This window comes from Primulina tabacum, chromosome 6 (assembly GCF_025594145.1).
Source record: "Primulina tabacum isolate GXHZ01 chromosome 6, ASM2559414v2, whole genome shotgun sequence".
Taxonomy (NCBI): Eukaryota; Viridiplantae; Streptophyta; class Magnoliopsida; order Lamiales; family Gesneriaceae; genus Primulina; species Primulina tabacum.
In genome coordinates this window covers 42278837-42295330 of record NC_134555.1, presented here as the reverse complement: position 1 = coordinate 42295330, position 16494 = coordinate 42278837, and the positions used below count along the sequence as shown (strand labels likewise).

Below are 16494 nucleotides of genomic sequence, written 5' to 3'. Positions count from 1 at the left end.
GTTTAAACAAATTTTTAATTCAACATAGAATATAAATATATTATGATATTAATTATTTAACTAATCGTTTATATTAAGATTAATATTTGGAGTATTAGTATAATCAAAATATTTGTAGTTATTCATATTACAAACATTATCAGAAATAATATACAAAAAATAATTCAATATAGAAAGAAAAAACAGAGATTTGAATTAGACTCGACGCAATTCTCTCAAATTCTGATACTCAACACAATTCTCAAAAATCAAATTTCGAATTACTGAGACTCGGTGCAATTCTCACAAATTATGTTATGCGACAGAAAACTATCAAATCAAATTAAGAATTCCGTTAAGCACACGATCGACGCAATTTATAAGGGAAATAGAATCACCGAATTTTTATATATAAAAAAAAAGACACGGACCGAAGAAAAAAAAAACTGCACAAGAAGAATGCCGAAACCGAAAAGTTGAGCTGAAGGATGGGATGAATTCGCCAAATATTCGTTGCAATTTATAGGCATGAAATTGTGTCACGGATTCAAATGAATATGAGATGCGTTGTGGCAGAAAATCCGTGCCGTAGCGACGGTTTTGGTTAAACCGTCGCCGATTGCCCTTTTAAAAAAAAAATTAAAATCGGATTCTTAGAATCCGTGTCAGTCTGTCCCGGATTCTGACTGGGACAGTGAATCCGGAACTTCAAACTCCGGATTGTCATATTTTCATAATGTTTTATAATCTGTTATATTTTCATAAATAAGTTTTAAAAATATATTATTTTTTAAAAAAACCCCAGAAAGCAGGTAGGCAATGCTTCAGAACAAGGGTAATTTAACAATTTACCATATAATTATAAAATAATTAATAAGTCAAGGTAGTTTGAACCAATTAAACAATCTACCATATATGGTGAGTTAATTATTTTTTAAATAAAATATAAAAAATAATGAAAAATTGACGTGACAGATTGATGTGAATTAGGTCTCTTGTGAGACGATCTCACGAATCTTTATCTGTGAGATGGGTCAACCCTATCGATATTCACAATAAAAAGTAATATTCTTAACATAAAAAGTAATATTTTTCATGGATGGCTCAAATAAGAGATCTGTCTCACAAAATACGACTCGTGAGATCGTCTCACACAAGTTTTTATCATTGATGTGAAATGGCGTGTCTTTGACCTCTTATATCAGTCAAGTCACACCCAAATAAATTATATGTGTGTGATCGAATATTGAAAATATGCAATATAATTGGGCAAAAATTTGTGTGAAACGATTTTACAGATCGTATTTTGTGAGACAGATCTCTTATTTGAGTCAAATGTATTACTTTTAATTGTGAATATCGGTAGAGTTGACCCGTCTCACAGATAAAGATTCGTAAGACCGTCTCACAAGAAACATATTCTATAAATTGATGAACGTCTTCATATAAACTTTCAAGCACATCATTTGCAGTATTTAATTTTATCATTCATCCATTGATTTGATATGAATTTTTAAGTGTAGAACAAAAAAAAATTTGTAATAGCAGTTGGCAAACAAGCAAGCAAATAGATTCTTTCGGTTTTCGAGAAACTAAAATTTATTTAATTATTAGAGCAGGTCAAATTAATTATTAGTTTCTATAGTCACGAGACATTTATGTTTTAATTAATTTAAGTTTGTCTTTTAAGATTGATTGAAACTAATAATTAATTTATTTGTGATTATATTTTTGCAGATAAAATTTTGATTTTTATTTTATATTTTAAATAAATATTAATATAAATTAATTGAATTTAGTACTTTGAATATAAATTATAACTTTATCATTATTTTACATAGTGAATTTATGATTAAAATAATTAATTATTTTTCAATCTATTATCATAATCACTGGAGTTCTTTTGTTATTTCAAAATCGATTTATTATTATATGTAAATAGTATATAAAAAATTAGTATTTTTATTAGTCTATTTGCATACGTAGTATAAACTTATAATTATAAAAATTATTATTTTATTATTATTAACTTATAAAATAAAAATAAGATTTATTGTTGTTTTTTATATAAATAATATACAAAAAATTACTATTACAATTTATTTATTTTACAACGGGCGCGACTTGATTAAAGTATCACGTCGTACGTTAAATTGTGATTTTTTAAAATTTATCTTAATTTAATAATTAATTTAATATATGGCAGTAAACAGTGAAATTACCCTCAGAAAAAGCACGCCAAATAGTTTTTAGTTAAAAATTCCAATAATCAATTTTAAATAATCGGGATAAATTACTATATTATGAAAATTCTAAGTTTGAAATAAATATTTATAATGATACATAAATTAAACTTCAATTTAAAATATTTCTTTTCGTTAAATTTAAATTATATTCCAATTATTGCTACATTAAATGATCAAATGTAATTTTACGACAAAATATTATATCAAAGAATTTTTCAAAATGAAAATCTAGTAGCATAATGTGGGGCCCTTAGCTCCTAATCGTTATTACAACACCATCTAATTAGGGTTAATTAATTACAGCGGAAAACGAGTTTAAATTTTCTTTACAATGAGCCCAAAATATTTCTTCTATAATTTGAATACTAAAAATAGTATTTTATCTCATATCATAAAACTCGTCCACACATAATCAAAACCAATCATATACAAACACCTCAAATCCTCGGGACATGCCCCGGTATATAGATACATATATATATATATATATATATATATATATATATATATATATATATATATATATATATACTGGGAACAAAACATAAAACCTCAGCCCAAACTGTGACTCCCTCCAGAAGTACCCTCTCCGGCCTCCTGATATCCTGGAGTACCTGCCATTGTCCACACACAAAGACAACAACAGCCCCACTTGGGGTGAGCAAAGCTCCGTATGGAACAACCATCATATATACTACAAGTATCTAAACAATGATATATGGTATGCAATGCATGTATGTCGTGGAGGTATCAGGTCAAATGCCCATCCACTGAGCACATGTCAGAATCAAACGAATCGCTATCAAATCAATGCTCGAGCTGGCACACCGGCCTCAATAAGGGATACTCGTATGATAGCGTCGACAAAGCGCCATCAAATCCCAAATCTCATATCCAATCATCTGGGCCACAATTGTCTATGTTTTACGGGTCATATAATACCAACATATCAATTGTGTTCACAAACCCCAGAATCCAATCAAATCATATCAGGGTATCCGAGGATCATAGCCCAACGTGCATGTCATGTATCGATGTATGCATCAAACGATGTGTGTTAACAAAACATTTATTTTATACATCGATATATCAATCTCAATGTCATGTATGCCACATCAATCAACAAATAAGGCATATAGACATTATTCTCATTCTAATCAATCAAATCAATCCGACATATATCATATAATACAGATACATGTCGTATGTTACCCGGTCACAACATACATCAATTATTCGTTTCAGTCGATGTAGCTTGAAGATATCAGTATAATAATTTATCTACATCGATAACATACTCATTTCAATCAATAACATGATCCAAAATCAATAATATAAGTTTCAAATATCATTTGAAACTTTAAAAATTCATATCAAATCAAAATCATAACATAATTCAATTCCAACTTCAAAACTTAGTTTCTTGTCAGTTATTCTACCGCATATATAACCGACAAATAATTCTTCAATCTCAATCAAATGATTAAAATTCTCAAATTATAATAAATTGAGAATAATTCAAAATAACATCAATATAATCATATCTTCTTCGTTAAAATCATACACTATTCAACAATTTTCAATTCTAGTATGATTTAACAATTTATCGGATTTATTCAAAAAATCGACGAGTTTCAAACGTCACCAAAACTATGAAATTTATACCTCAAATCGAAGACCTCGTGTCAACGATCCTAGATCTGAAGTCGGTTCGTCGATTGAATAAATCGATAAGTCGCACGATCGAAAAAAAATCCCTCAAAACCATAGTCTCTCACCTCTCCTCTCTCGCTCTGGATCATACGTGAGTTGGTGGAATTCAAGAAATCCACCGATTCAAATTTATTTATATATTTTTTAATTTTTTTTATTTTTTTAATTTTTTAATATTATATTAATATAATATAATATAATATATACTTTTCATCATTTTAACATCGGTATATCCATTCAGACCAGTCAAACGATCAAATTTTCCAAAACTCAAAACATGAAACTTCTATATCTTTGAGTTTTCTACGTTATATCCAAATCTCAAATCATTTGGACTCCATATGACCAAGATATGTCATATTTTATTTTTAAAAATTAATTCATTATTTTTCAACTTATTTACCAAAATGCCATCAAAATAAATTGAATATTTTTCAACTTATTTACAAAAATGCCATCAATACTATTTTATTTTCGGGGTCTCACACATAAAATGAATAATAGATTCATAAATTAGTTTTCAGTTTTTCAAAAAAAAAAAAAAGTATATTTTCGAAACCTGATCATGGGAGCGAGAAGTAATTTTGTTATACAATTTTGACATTTTGCGATTTTCACGTAAACAAATATTTTTTACGTTTTTTATTAAAAAATTTAAGAGTAAGTCTCTGGTAAGATAGTCTCACGAATCTTTATCTGTGAGATATGTCAATCCTACCGATATTCACAATAAAAAGTAATACTCTTAGCATAAAAAATAATACTTTTTCATGAATGACCCAAATAAGAGATCTGTCTCACAAAATATGATCCGTGCAACTGTCTCACACAGGTTTTTGTCAAATTTTAGACAGTGATGACTTCCAATTTGATACAAATTATCTCAAATCCACGTTTCAAGAAAAGAAAATTCCTCCCTTCTTCATAGGCAGGCTTCTTTTTGCAATTTGCATTGCTAAAACATTAATTTTGGATCCTTTTGTCCGTCGTTTCATGCGATGCGTGTTTCCATTAATTACATGTTTGAACTATATTCTTAATCATAAATTCATGGTACAATCTACAGTCTACAACATCTTACACTTGATGAAACGGGCAGAATATTGAACACTGAGTGTGAGTTCACTAACATGTTTTTTGTGAATCAATCTCACTGTATCTTTATATATGAGACATGTCAACCATACCGATATTCACAATAAAAAATAATACTCTTACCATAGAAAATAATAATTTTTAATAGATGATTCAAATAAGATATCCGTCTCACAAAATACGATCCGTGAGAACAAATTTCTGTGGTGAGTTGAGTTCGGTGACAGCTTTACTAATGATCAGAAATTCAAGATTTTTTTTGCACAAAAATATTGTACACAATTTATTCAATCTAATTTATCTGATTCATAAGAATGGCAGAGTATTACCAGTGCAGCCAATTTCTACTGTCTTAAAAAATATTTTACACTGAGATATAGTACATAATAATAGCAAGACAACCTCTTATCGACATGAATAATTTTCTTGTTCAATTACAATAAAGTCTAGCGTTTTCAATACCTCTGAAGAGCAGTATAAGTTCGGGGTTGAGCCATCAATCTTCGGTGCGGCCTCGATTTTTCCGGCAATGCGGAATAGTTGATCTTGCATGGAACTTTATTCAGGGAATTCTGATCTGCGCATTTGTTGCGCTTCAAGAAGAAAGCTTCGCATTCTTCAGCGCTTCTCTGCTCTGGGAGATCCAAAACGCAATTCATTTTGATATCAAGCACTTTGTTCTTGATGAGTTTCCTGCATTCGGGTCCGACTTGTGTGAAGTAGTTGAATTTCAAAGTCAGCTCGAAGAGGTCGCTAAGCTTGCACAAAGATTCAGGAACTGCACCGTAGAATTTATTGTAAGATAAATTCAGATACTGCATATCTTCCAGGCATCCGAAGGACTGGGGAATCGGGCCTGTGAGATGGTTCTGGCTCACGTCGAAAAGAATGGTTTTTTGCAGCAATCCAATCTCATAAGGAAGACAACCGGAAAGCTTGTTGTTTAGCAACAAGGCTTCGAGCAATGTGTTCGAAGTTTGGCCAATGCTTCTCGGTATCGGGCCTTGGAAATTATTGTTCGCTAAGGTAAGATATAGTACAGGAGTTTGGCCGAGGTTCTGTGGAATGTTTCCGACGAATTGGTTGTTGTTTAGGAAGAGAACATCGAGGTCTAATGTGAATACCTGCGGTGGGAGTTCTCCTGTGAGTTTGTTGAATCTAAGGTCCAAGAATGTAAGATTTGTGGCGGTTAGGACTGCTTTTGGGAATTCTCCCTTGAGCTCGTTGTTACTCAAATCGAGTTCGAATAGAGGCGAGATCTTGGAGATCCCGGAGGGTACATGGCCGGTGAAGTTGTTGGAGTTTGCATGGAAGACGATCAAATCTGTCAACCCGTCGAGAAAATTTGTGAGCTCCAGTGGATTTCCGTCGAAATTGAAACCGTTGAAGTTTACGAGAGCGACTCTAATCTTGTTGTCGCTAATGGTGGTGTCGCATATGAAGCCCTTGTAGGTGGAGCTGTCTATACAGATTCTGTTGCCCGTCCACGTATCAGTAATTCCAAGTGGGTCGTACGTTATCGTTGCTTTGAATCTTTGTATGACATCTAAGGCTCTTTGGAGCTCAATGGGAGGAGTGTAAGTTGGTGGTCCTGGTATAGTTGACGGTGATGGTGGGGGTGGAGAGTGCTTGGATGGAGTAGGAGGCCTTGGTGGCGGAGATGGTGGGGGTGGAGAGTGCTTGGATGGAGGAGGAGGCGGCTTTGGTGCCGGAGATGGTGGCGGCGGTGTCGGTGGCAGCTTCGGTGAGGGAGGAGTAAGAGGCGTCGTCGGAGATGGTGGCGGTGGCGGTGGGGGACAAGGAGGAGGTGCAGGAGGTGATTGTGGTAGTGGAGGAGGAGGAGACTTTGGTGCCGGAGATGGTGGCGGTGATGTCGGTGGCAGCTTCGGTGAGGGAGGAGGACTAGGCGTTGTCGGAGATGGTGGCGGAGGTGGTGGGGGAGAAGGAGGAGGTAGAGGAGGTGATAGTGGTAGTGGAGGAGGAGGAATTGGTTCAGGGCACACAGGGAGTGGCGGTGGAGAAGGTGGTGGTGGTGGTGGAGGAGGAGGACTAGGTTCAGGGCACACAGCGGCTGGCGGCGGAGGGGGAGGAATGGGTTCGGGGCACACAGTAGGGGGTGGTTCCGGTGGCTGAGGGCAACCAGGGCAGCCACCATAAAACAGGAAAGTTTCTCCGCTTAGCACCGCATTTTGTGCGTGTATGCTGCCCGGAATCGTGGCATTAACATGCTGAAATCCAAATCGTAAGACCAAATTTATAACAAGAAATAGATACAAAGTAGATCCTTCACTTATCTCCATTATTTATTTACTCTTTCCTCTCGAACAAAACTATATATATACACACACATGTATTCCAACTAAAGTTGGGTTTTGTGAAGAATATGAATACAATAAACGGAATTGCTATATATATATATATATATATATATATATACTTCAAGATTTGGTAATTGGAGCTGCAGGATTGTTGGTAAGGTAGAAGAATAGTGCTATTTATTGTTTTGGTGTAGAGTTGATGCACCATTCCATCACATTAAATACATGAGGCCCCTATCTGAATTCGTTTTGCAGATCACATAGCAGCCTCTTCCTATAAATGTCTCTCTCACACACACACACACACACACACACACACACACACACACACACACACACGTCTTTTCAATTAGTTTGTAAATTGTAACCTAGTTTATTTACAAACTCGTGAATAGTGATTACCAGACCGTAGTATAATGAATACCTTGGAGATATGTCATATGGTTATGAATAATGTCTATACGCTATTTTTTCAATATCTCATATAATATCTATCATTAATTAGCTTTTTGACTATCTATTCAGATTAAAAAAAAAACACACACACACATTGCCCTAATTATGGAGAGTTTACTTAAAACATGTTTGGTGTCATTTTTTGTTATTGGTACTCCCATGAGAATGAAAATGGGAATGCCTACTCAACCTTAAATTTCAAATATTTATCTGTGACACGTTACAACTTTGTTTATATTAAAAATAATATGCAATATTTTTCTGCATAAAAATTCGTAGATGATGTATTCAATGTAGGAAATTTATTAAATTTTAATAACTTTTGTAGATTTTAAAAGTATTCATGTATTCAATTAAAACTTTTACATACTCTATAAAAGTCTAGTGATATTCAAAATAGTATTTCATATAGTTTTAAGAAGTCAAATGATATTCAACATTGACTTTTAAAAACTCTATAAAAGTCTAGATATTCAAATTTTCAATAGAATTTTAATAACTTCATGCAATTCATTAACATACAAACATTAAAGTCTAAGGTACAACCATAAATTGTCAAAAATTGTATTTGGTTTAATCCAAAGATTTGAATGGATTTTTAAAACTTCTAACTCATACACAAACTATTTATTTCTCTTTCTGTCGCTTCACATCACCTCTTTTCTTATATTTTCTCCTCTCATCTATCTCTATCACTCTCTCAAATTTTTGAAGTATATTTCTGTATATATTTTCATCTTCTTTTCAAATTATTCATTTTTAACTGATTGTTCATTTAATAATTTTTTATTTTAATATCATAGAAAATTTTGAATGAAAAAATTGATTTTGTGATTTTTTTATTTATTACTTATACAAATTAATGTAATATTCAATAATAATAAAAGATGATCCAAAAAAATATCGTTTAATTCTTAATAATTGAATAGGCTTGCAACAACCGTGATTTCTTAATTCTTTTTAATCATTTTCAATTAATATGTAAGATATGATATTTTTATATAAAATTATTTCCACACAATGCTAAATAATATTCTTTTTACATGTATATTATTAATTCAAAAACAAGGTTACAGATTAATTAATTGACATATTTTAAAAATTTACAAACATGCTTACAAACCCACATATATACACATGTAAGAATTAAATGATTTAATTTTTAAATAAATAAATTTATTTATTAATATAAATATTGAAAAATTATTTCAAACTGAATATATTATGTATATGTATATCGATTAATTATTGGTTCAAAGAAATTAATAAAAAATAATATGTTATAATTAAGTATAAAATTTATAAAATTATATATAAAAAAATTCACAAAAGTCTATAAAAATCTTGCAAAAAATTCTACATGAATCCGAATAAATCTGTAAGATTCTGTAAAAGTCAATAAAAATCTATCAAATCCATAAAAGTCTATCAGTTAAAAAAGTCATTAAAAGTCATCAAAACTCTAAATTGAATACACCCCACGTAGTATGTCTCTTGTGAAACTGTCTCACGGATCTTTATCCGTGAGACGATTTAACTCTACTCATATTTACAATAATAAGTAGTATTTTTAGCATTAAAATTGATACGATGGAGAATTTGATTTGAAAATTGTCCCTTGACACCGTCGCACAAAAGTTTTTGTTTATATAATATATGTTTAGAGTAAAATTCTAGACATTGAATCCCAAAAAACAAAAAAAAAAAATCTGAACATGAATCCCAAGGAATCTTATAAAATCTCTTCCACGAGATAAACTATGAACTCCCAAGAAAAAACAAAGGCTATTCCATATTTACAAGTCCAAGAGGCACGACTCGAGTAAAATTTATGACGTTTATTGTCTTTCAATTACTTAAGGAATTTGTTTAGTAAATTTGAATTAAATGATTTTAAATGTCTCGATCAAACATTAACCATATATTCATAATAATGAAAATAAGATATTTCAATTATTATATATACCGACAAAATAGGACTCCATTGTCGGCTTGGCAAAAGGGTACAATGCCATTGCTTTCCTTAACATGTGAAATTAAAATTGCTCCTCATCACCTCTTCCCAATTGTAAGAAATAGCAAGCCTTGCGATCTCCCTCATTAAATGTAAATGATGTTTATTTTTTTTCAAAAAAAAAAAAAAGAGAGAAAGAGAGGAAAAATTCAAATAATATTCTATCCTTTCAAATAATTGGCCCAATTTCATATCCCACTCAGGGCAAGGACAATGAAACCTATATAAGATCGATTACCTTTGTTACCTCTCGCAATCCAAAAGTTCCTAATCATGATATATTTTTTTTAAAATTTCTAAATTCATCTAGCAATAATCTCATCAAATTTTGATATTAAACTAATTACTTGATATCTTTTCTTTTCACGCTTCGTTATGCTGACATCACGTAGAACATTGATGATTTAATATTCGATATAATTGTCATGATGTCTTGACATTACCACACCATATAGGCAGAAACAAGATCAGTAGTTAAAAAAGATCAATCTTCAACAATGTGAGTAAACAAAAATCAACCCATGACCATTTTTTTTAGACGGTTGTCTGAAATTGCAACCAAAAACATTGGAGTTCTTCCGATGAAAGTGGTTTATTTCGAACAAAAAAAAAAGGTCTGGGTAAACTTTTCACTGACACTGTGTAAGATAAATGTGGGTCTAAGCATTTATGTCACTTTTAATACCAGTAGGTCTTTGAAGTTTTCGGTTAGCATGGCCACACCCCAAAAGCACATGGAGTAGTGGTGAGCATTAAATGGGTGTCGAGCACATGTAAGTGATCCCAACTCTACCTAGACATCTCAACCTCTACATCGATCACTGAAGAGATTTAAAATATTCACTGCAACAAAAATGACTTTTCGCAGCGCGCAAATTCTCTTTTCGCGACGTACATTGCACGCTGCGAAGTTGCAATCTGTTGAAAGTTCAAGATTATCCGCAGCGTACATGTGCACGCTGTTAATACTATTATCAACTGCGTGCATATGTACGCCATTAATACAACTATCCGCAGCGTGCAATGTACGCCGTAAACATTCAAAAAACATCTAAATATTAGCGACGGTTAAGAACCAAAGAAACCGTCGCTAAAGTAGTGACGGTTTATAGTCCGTCGCAAAATTAACGACGGTATTTAAATTTAGCGACGGTTAAAAAACCGTCGCTACATTTTGCGACAGTTTAAAAACCGTCGCTAAAGTTTGCGTAAAAATTCAAAAAAAATTACTTTTATAATTTAATAAATTTTAAAAAAAAACTACAATACAACTATGATAAATTGACTGATGATCTTAACTATCACTTAAAAAATTAACCAAAAATTGAAACAAAAAATGTACCTAAATCGAAATTACAATCGTATAAGAGAGAAAAATTTTAAGTGTTGTAAAGTGGTGTGGAGGAAAGTGGAACGAAAATCGGATATTTATAAACAATTTGCGACTATTAGCGATGGTTTTCTACCAAACCGTTGCTATTAGCGACGGTTTATATATAATTGTCGATGATTTACGGCTATTAGCGACGGTTTAATAACAACCATCGCTAAAAGCGACGGGTTTTTATTAAACCGTCGTCGATTCTAAATCGACGACGGTTTATCGTATACCGTCTTTAAAGATAGCGACGGTTTCAAAGTTTTAATTAGCCACGGTTTGACCAAAACCGTCGCTAATTTAAAAATTCGCACCAATTTTCCGCAGCGTGCTTTTAATGCAAGCCGTGAATGCATATGGTATTAACAGCGCACATTATTGCACGCTGCGGATAGTATATAATATTACTTTCCGCAGTGTGCTTTTAATGCGCGCCGTTAATGTATATGTTATTAACGATGCGCATTAAAAGCACGCTGTGGAAATTATATAATATTTACAGCACACATAAATACACGCTGCGAATATTACTTTCCGCAGCGTTATTTCTGTCATGTGCAACAATATGAACAGTGCACATATTGATGCACGTCGCTAAAAGTACTATTCGCAGTGTGCTTTTAATGCTCGCTGTTGACGATGTGCTGCGGAAAATCATTTTTTTTTTTGTAGTGATCATTGGCAATGAATTTCGAGAAAGGATCGATGATATATGAGTCCTAAGCATACCGATTCGCAAATCGAAAATGGCGGAAATTTATATGATATTTACAACACCTATGAAGTTTTAAGCCGAAGTCGTAAAACCGGTTCGAAACCGGAGGATTTCAACCTCGATACTTCTCATGTTATCGACAGCTGTCACGTCTTCCGTTGTTGGATCTTATGAGAAGACCATTTACACAGCGTATGATCGAGATTACGAGAGTTTTAATTAAAAAAAAAGTGTTCGGTTTCTAATTGCTATTTATCAATTCCCAAAATAAGACCAAAGTCATTATACTTGTCTTTAGTGCCATTGAATCCCCAAGAATAGTTTTATTGCATATGATATTGCAGCGGTCGAGTACTCATTATTTTCAAAAGTATAATTTAAAGATCTCATTTTGGTTGTCATTTACTCAAATATTGTTTAATATAATAATATTTGTCAAAAATTATGTTGCGTTATTGGACATCACATTTAAATTCATTTTTCAGAAAACTTGTCAAAAGTAAATCTCTTAAATTGACATATTTTGATTTTAAATTTGTAACTTTAGATTTTAGTCTAATAACTTGTCAAATTTTGATTTTTATCGTTATGTATTTGATATTGATATTCTTCTACGTTGTTCGTATGATGAGAATATAATACAATAAAATCTATTTAAGTAAAAATAGAGAAAACAACAAGTTTTTTCCTCTTATTTTAAACATTGAGTATCGTTTTAATTTTACTTAATAAATTATAAAATCAAGTGATTGTTTATTTTAATCGTATCGGATTAGGGAAAGTTGGTGTAAATTATTATCGAGCTCAACCAAACTCGAAAGCGGTCTCTCAAAAATAATTTAATGACCACAGTTGCAATATAAAAAATTGGGTCAAAATGAATCTTACGTATTTTAGACATTGAATAATTACAAATACCCAAATAGTCGTTGGCTTTATACTTAATTTGGTTCGTAGAATAATTGAAAAATATCTATGACTTCCATTGAGAAATTTATTTCTCAAACAATCAAATACATAGTAACATTTATATTTATTAATTTATCTGTGCTTATCTTTCAACTAGAGAAGATCTTGGACATTTTGTTTTTTAATTTTGGTCAATGATTTATTTAAAAAAAATAACAAATACATTTGAAGATGTCATTTTCTTGAATAAATAGTTAATCTTTGCAAATTTCACCACAAAAATATATTGGTCTAACCTGATGTATACGGCCAAAAAACTCGTATTTTACGACTCTTGCTCACATTCAAACTCAGACGATCGACATCATCAACAAACCCTATACGGGAGATCAGGAGTCAAAGGATGTACAACATGCGAGCAATTGTAAGATTCAAACGTAATATGTACATGAAAGTGATACAAACAAGTCATTAAACTCGCCAATACTTGTCCGCAGTGTGAACCCCATGGCGAAGGACTAGGAGCTTGCAAGAGCACAGCATGATACAATTCCCCCCCAAAATGTTTCAACATTTCAAATTTATCGTAGTTTCAACGATACGGCCCATACGCAGAAAAACTGATCAAGAATGGTTGCTTTCCATTTCAGAGTATCCCAACCGTTCATTGAGAAAAATCTGCTTAATATTCTGACCAGTTAATGAACATCATAGGAGAAACTATACATTTATAGTTCCAATATCGATGAGAAAGTGAACATCAGCTAAAAAGTACAAATTCGATAGAATGTAAAATGAGATGGTATAAAAAAGAACCAATTCCAATGAAAAGGCCGAATAAGTTCATATGGTGTAGACTGAGGATAAAAATAGGAGTAACATGGAAGAGAACATAACAAACGAACTCGATTTCATTTGAGTTTAAGATGAAACATGATAGTGATTATAATTTGACTGAAACTGGATATCGTGCATTTGATTATTCTCCCTATTGTATGCTTCTACTACTAATGATCAGTATAGTCGATCATGCATAAAAGAGAACAAAAAATTTGACATTTACGTTCATTCCATTTAGTGTCCAAATCTATATATCAAGTTTGAGGAAGTGGAATAAACTAAAAACGAACATAATAATATTGGTTCTAATAACTAAACAACAGAAGAACACGAGAAAGTATATACCATGTTATAAAATCCAATTATTCAACGGGAAGAGGGGTCTAAATTCGACAAATTTGAGTGGCAAATTACACAATGATACCGAAGTATCCAACAGTAGAAGTTCAAGCCAAACTATGTTTACGTACATGAAACAACAGCACACACTGAACAAGAATTTATCTTTTAATTCTCCTCCAGTTCATTCATAAGCTATAAATTTGTACTATTACCGATTGATAACCTTTGAAAAGCACTAGCAACGAGAGTCCTTCCGGCTAGGAGGCTAAACCTAGACCTACTGGACGATCTACCTCCGTAGCTTGTTGATGGGGTATCAATATCTGCTGCAGCAACATTTGCACCAACGCTAGTTACTGTTACATTGATTATCGACGAGGACACTACACCATGTGATCCTCCATCACTAGCACTCACCTCCATGGCCTCAGGTTCGATCTCATCTGCATCCAAATTCACAGCCAGAGATACCCTTCTGGCTCTCAGCCAGTCTGCAACTTCGCTCGTTACTCCCTTACATTTCTTCACTTTGATCTTCACCAAATTGGGACACCCAAAAGCGAAGGCCTCGATCCCTGTATCTGTCACACGACAACCCTTTATGCAAAGCTTCTTCAATGCCATACATTTAGCTGCAATACAGGATATCTCGGGATCACCTATCGTTTCACTTCCACAAAGCGCCAATCTTTCCAACTTTTGACAATTTGAAGCCATAGCCATCAAACTCACGGAACTCGGGTTCACCCCAATAAGAACCAGTTCCACAAGATTCACACAATTCTTGGCAATCGAAATCAGACCCTCATCGCCTATCCTGTTCGTCCTCCACCCATCTATATGTAGCTTCCTCAAAAGCTTACAAGTCTCCGCGATTGCCGAAATCCCATCGTTCGAGCAGTCAGGAGCCTTGACAAGGTGCAAGATCTCCAAATCCGGGCACTTCGAAATAGCAATTAGCCCCAGATCACTCACTTGCAGCCTCTCCAAATGTATCTCAGTCAAACAATTCTTCCTCTTAGTAATAGTTTCCAGTAACGTATCCCAATCACCCAAACACCTCAAAATCTTCAATGTTTTCAAATTTTTTGATCCGATAATCAATGGCCCAAAACAGTGACCGTTGTAAAGCTCCTTGAGAGTAATTGACTTCAGCGACAATGCTGCAACCCCTGGTCCAATCACCTCAGCAGTAAATCCATCATTAATTCCCCGCAAACGTTTAACGGAAAGTTCCTCGAGCGAATATGAATTATCCAACAGAGCGTTCATGCCTTTGGCTCCAAACATACACGATCCGCAAGAAAATTTACGCAAATACTTACAATTTTGAGCCAAAGCCAACATTCCCTGATCAGAGATCTCACGGCAGCCGCGCAGCTTGAGGCGGGTGAGTTTGCGGCATCGGAGGGAAATCAACGTCAACGCATCGTCGTTTATGCTCACGGACTTGCGGTCGCAGCGGAGGGCAAGCTTAGTGACCGAATCAAACCGGGTGAACATCACGGGGAGGTGGGTAGAAACCTCGTTTCCGGCGTTAAGGGAAAGGCGGCTACGGCTCTGTCCTTCAACGACGAGCCAGCGGCGGCAGACCATGGAGCAACGCTTCCTGTCGCCGGAGCTCAAAGACTGGAAGATTATAGCTAAGCAATCATCGGGAATCTCGAACGTGTGATCGTGTTGTGGATCTACAGAGACGCCCACCGCGGGCCGTGGATTCGAGTCATCGGAGCGGGACTCTTGGGTAAAGTTGGGGTGAAGGATATGATTCGAACTCCCAGGCGAATAGCCTTGCATGGAGGCGGTTTGACCCATTTCAGGTTGCTTCACGATGGCGAGAGGAAAACACGCGCCGCCAGGGTGAAGCGGAATTTGGTGTTGGGATTGAATTCAGATTCGGGAGATGAGGAGAAATATAAATGTGTGGTGTTAAAGAAAATTTGACCTATCAAAAGTGTGGTTTTAAAGGTTTTTAATCAGATAATACAAATATTACCAAATATCATTTTTTATTATCAATTTTTCATTTATTTAAAATCATTATATTTTTTAAAATTAACAAAAAATATGTGAAACTTTAATTTTTTTTAAAAAAACTATTATTAATTTATATACATAGCAAATAAATCAATTATATTATGATTATTAACAAATAATAAACTAATAATAATAATGATATTACGAATAAAAATTAATATTGTGAAATAAATAAATATTTATAATATTATAAATATTAAATAAGATATATTATCCAAATTAATAAAAATACTAAAATAATATTAACAAATTAGAATTAAATATAATTTATATTATATATTAATAAGTTTTACAAAATTAAAAATTGGTTCTTTTTATTCAATTTGGTTTCGTTTAATAAATAAAGTAATCAGTAGACCAAGTAAATTGATTTTCTAAATAAAACTTCTAATCTTTTTTTTTTTTTTACCCAAATGATTGGCTTATATGACAATTTTGAACCGTTCGTATGT

At 33.2% G+C, this 16494-nt stretch overlaps 2 protein-coding genes across 3 annotated transcripts; both read right to left on the bottom strand.

The window, feature by feature from the left end:
* Positions 1-5387: 5387 nt before the first annotated feature.
* Positions 5388-7480, bottom strand: LOC142549689 (uncharacterized protein At4g06744-like). Its single transcript, XM_075658767.1, has one exon. The coding sequence runs from the start codon at positions 7331-7333 to the stop codon at positions 5489-5491; it is 1845 nt and encodes a 614-aa protein (XP_075514882.1). The 5' UTR covers positions 7334-7480; the 3' UTR covers positions 5388-5488.
* A 6170-nt stretch (positions 7481-13650) lies between these two features.
* Positions 13651-15952, bottom strand: LOC142549688 (F-box protein SKIP2-like). Of its 2 annotated transcripts, XR_012821240.1 has the most exons (2): positions 14058-15952; positions 13651-13727 (listed from the first exon to the last, which is right to left on the bottom strand). XR_012821240.1 is itself a non-coding variant. In XM_075658766.1 (1 exon), exon 1 carries the CDS (start codon positions 15818-15820, stop codon positions 14198-14200), a length of 1623 nt encoding a protein of 540 aa, XP_075514881.1. In that variant the 5' UTR covers positions 15821-15952; the 3' UTR covers positions 13990-14197. The 2 variants fall into 2 exon arrangements, 1 of the variants encoding a protein (XP_075514881.1); XM_075658766.1 differs by lacking the exon at positions 13651-13727 and having other exon boundaries at positions 13990-15952.
* Between the last annotated feature and the right edge of the window lie 542 nt (positions 15953-16494).

Coding starts and splice junctions, on each gene's coding strand:
- LOC142549689 (XM_075658767.1), bottom strand. CDS start 7,333: ATGGAGATAAGTGAAGGATCTACTTTGTATCTATTTCTTGTTATAAAT.
- LOC142549688 (XM_075658766.1), bottom strand. CDS start 15,820: ATGGGTCAAACCGCCTCCATGCAAGGCTATTCGCCTGGGAGTTCGAAT.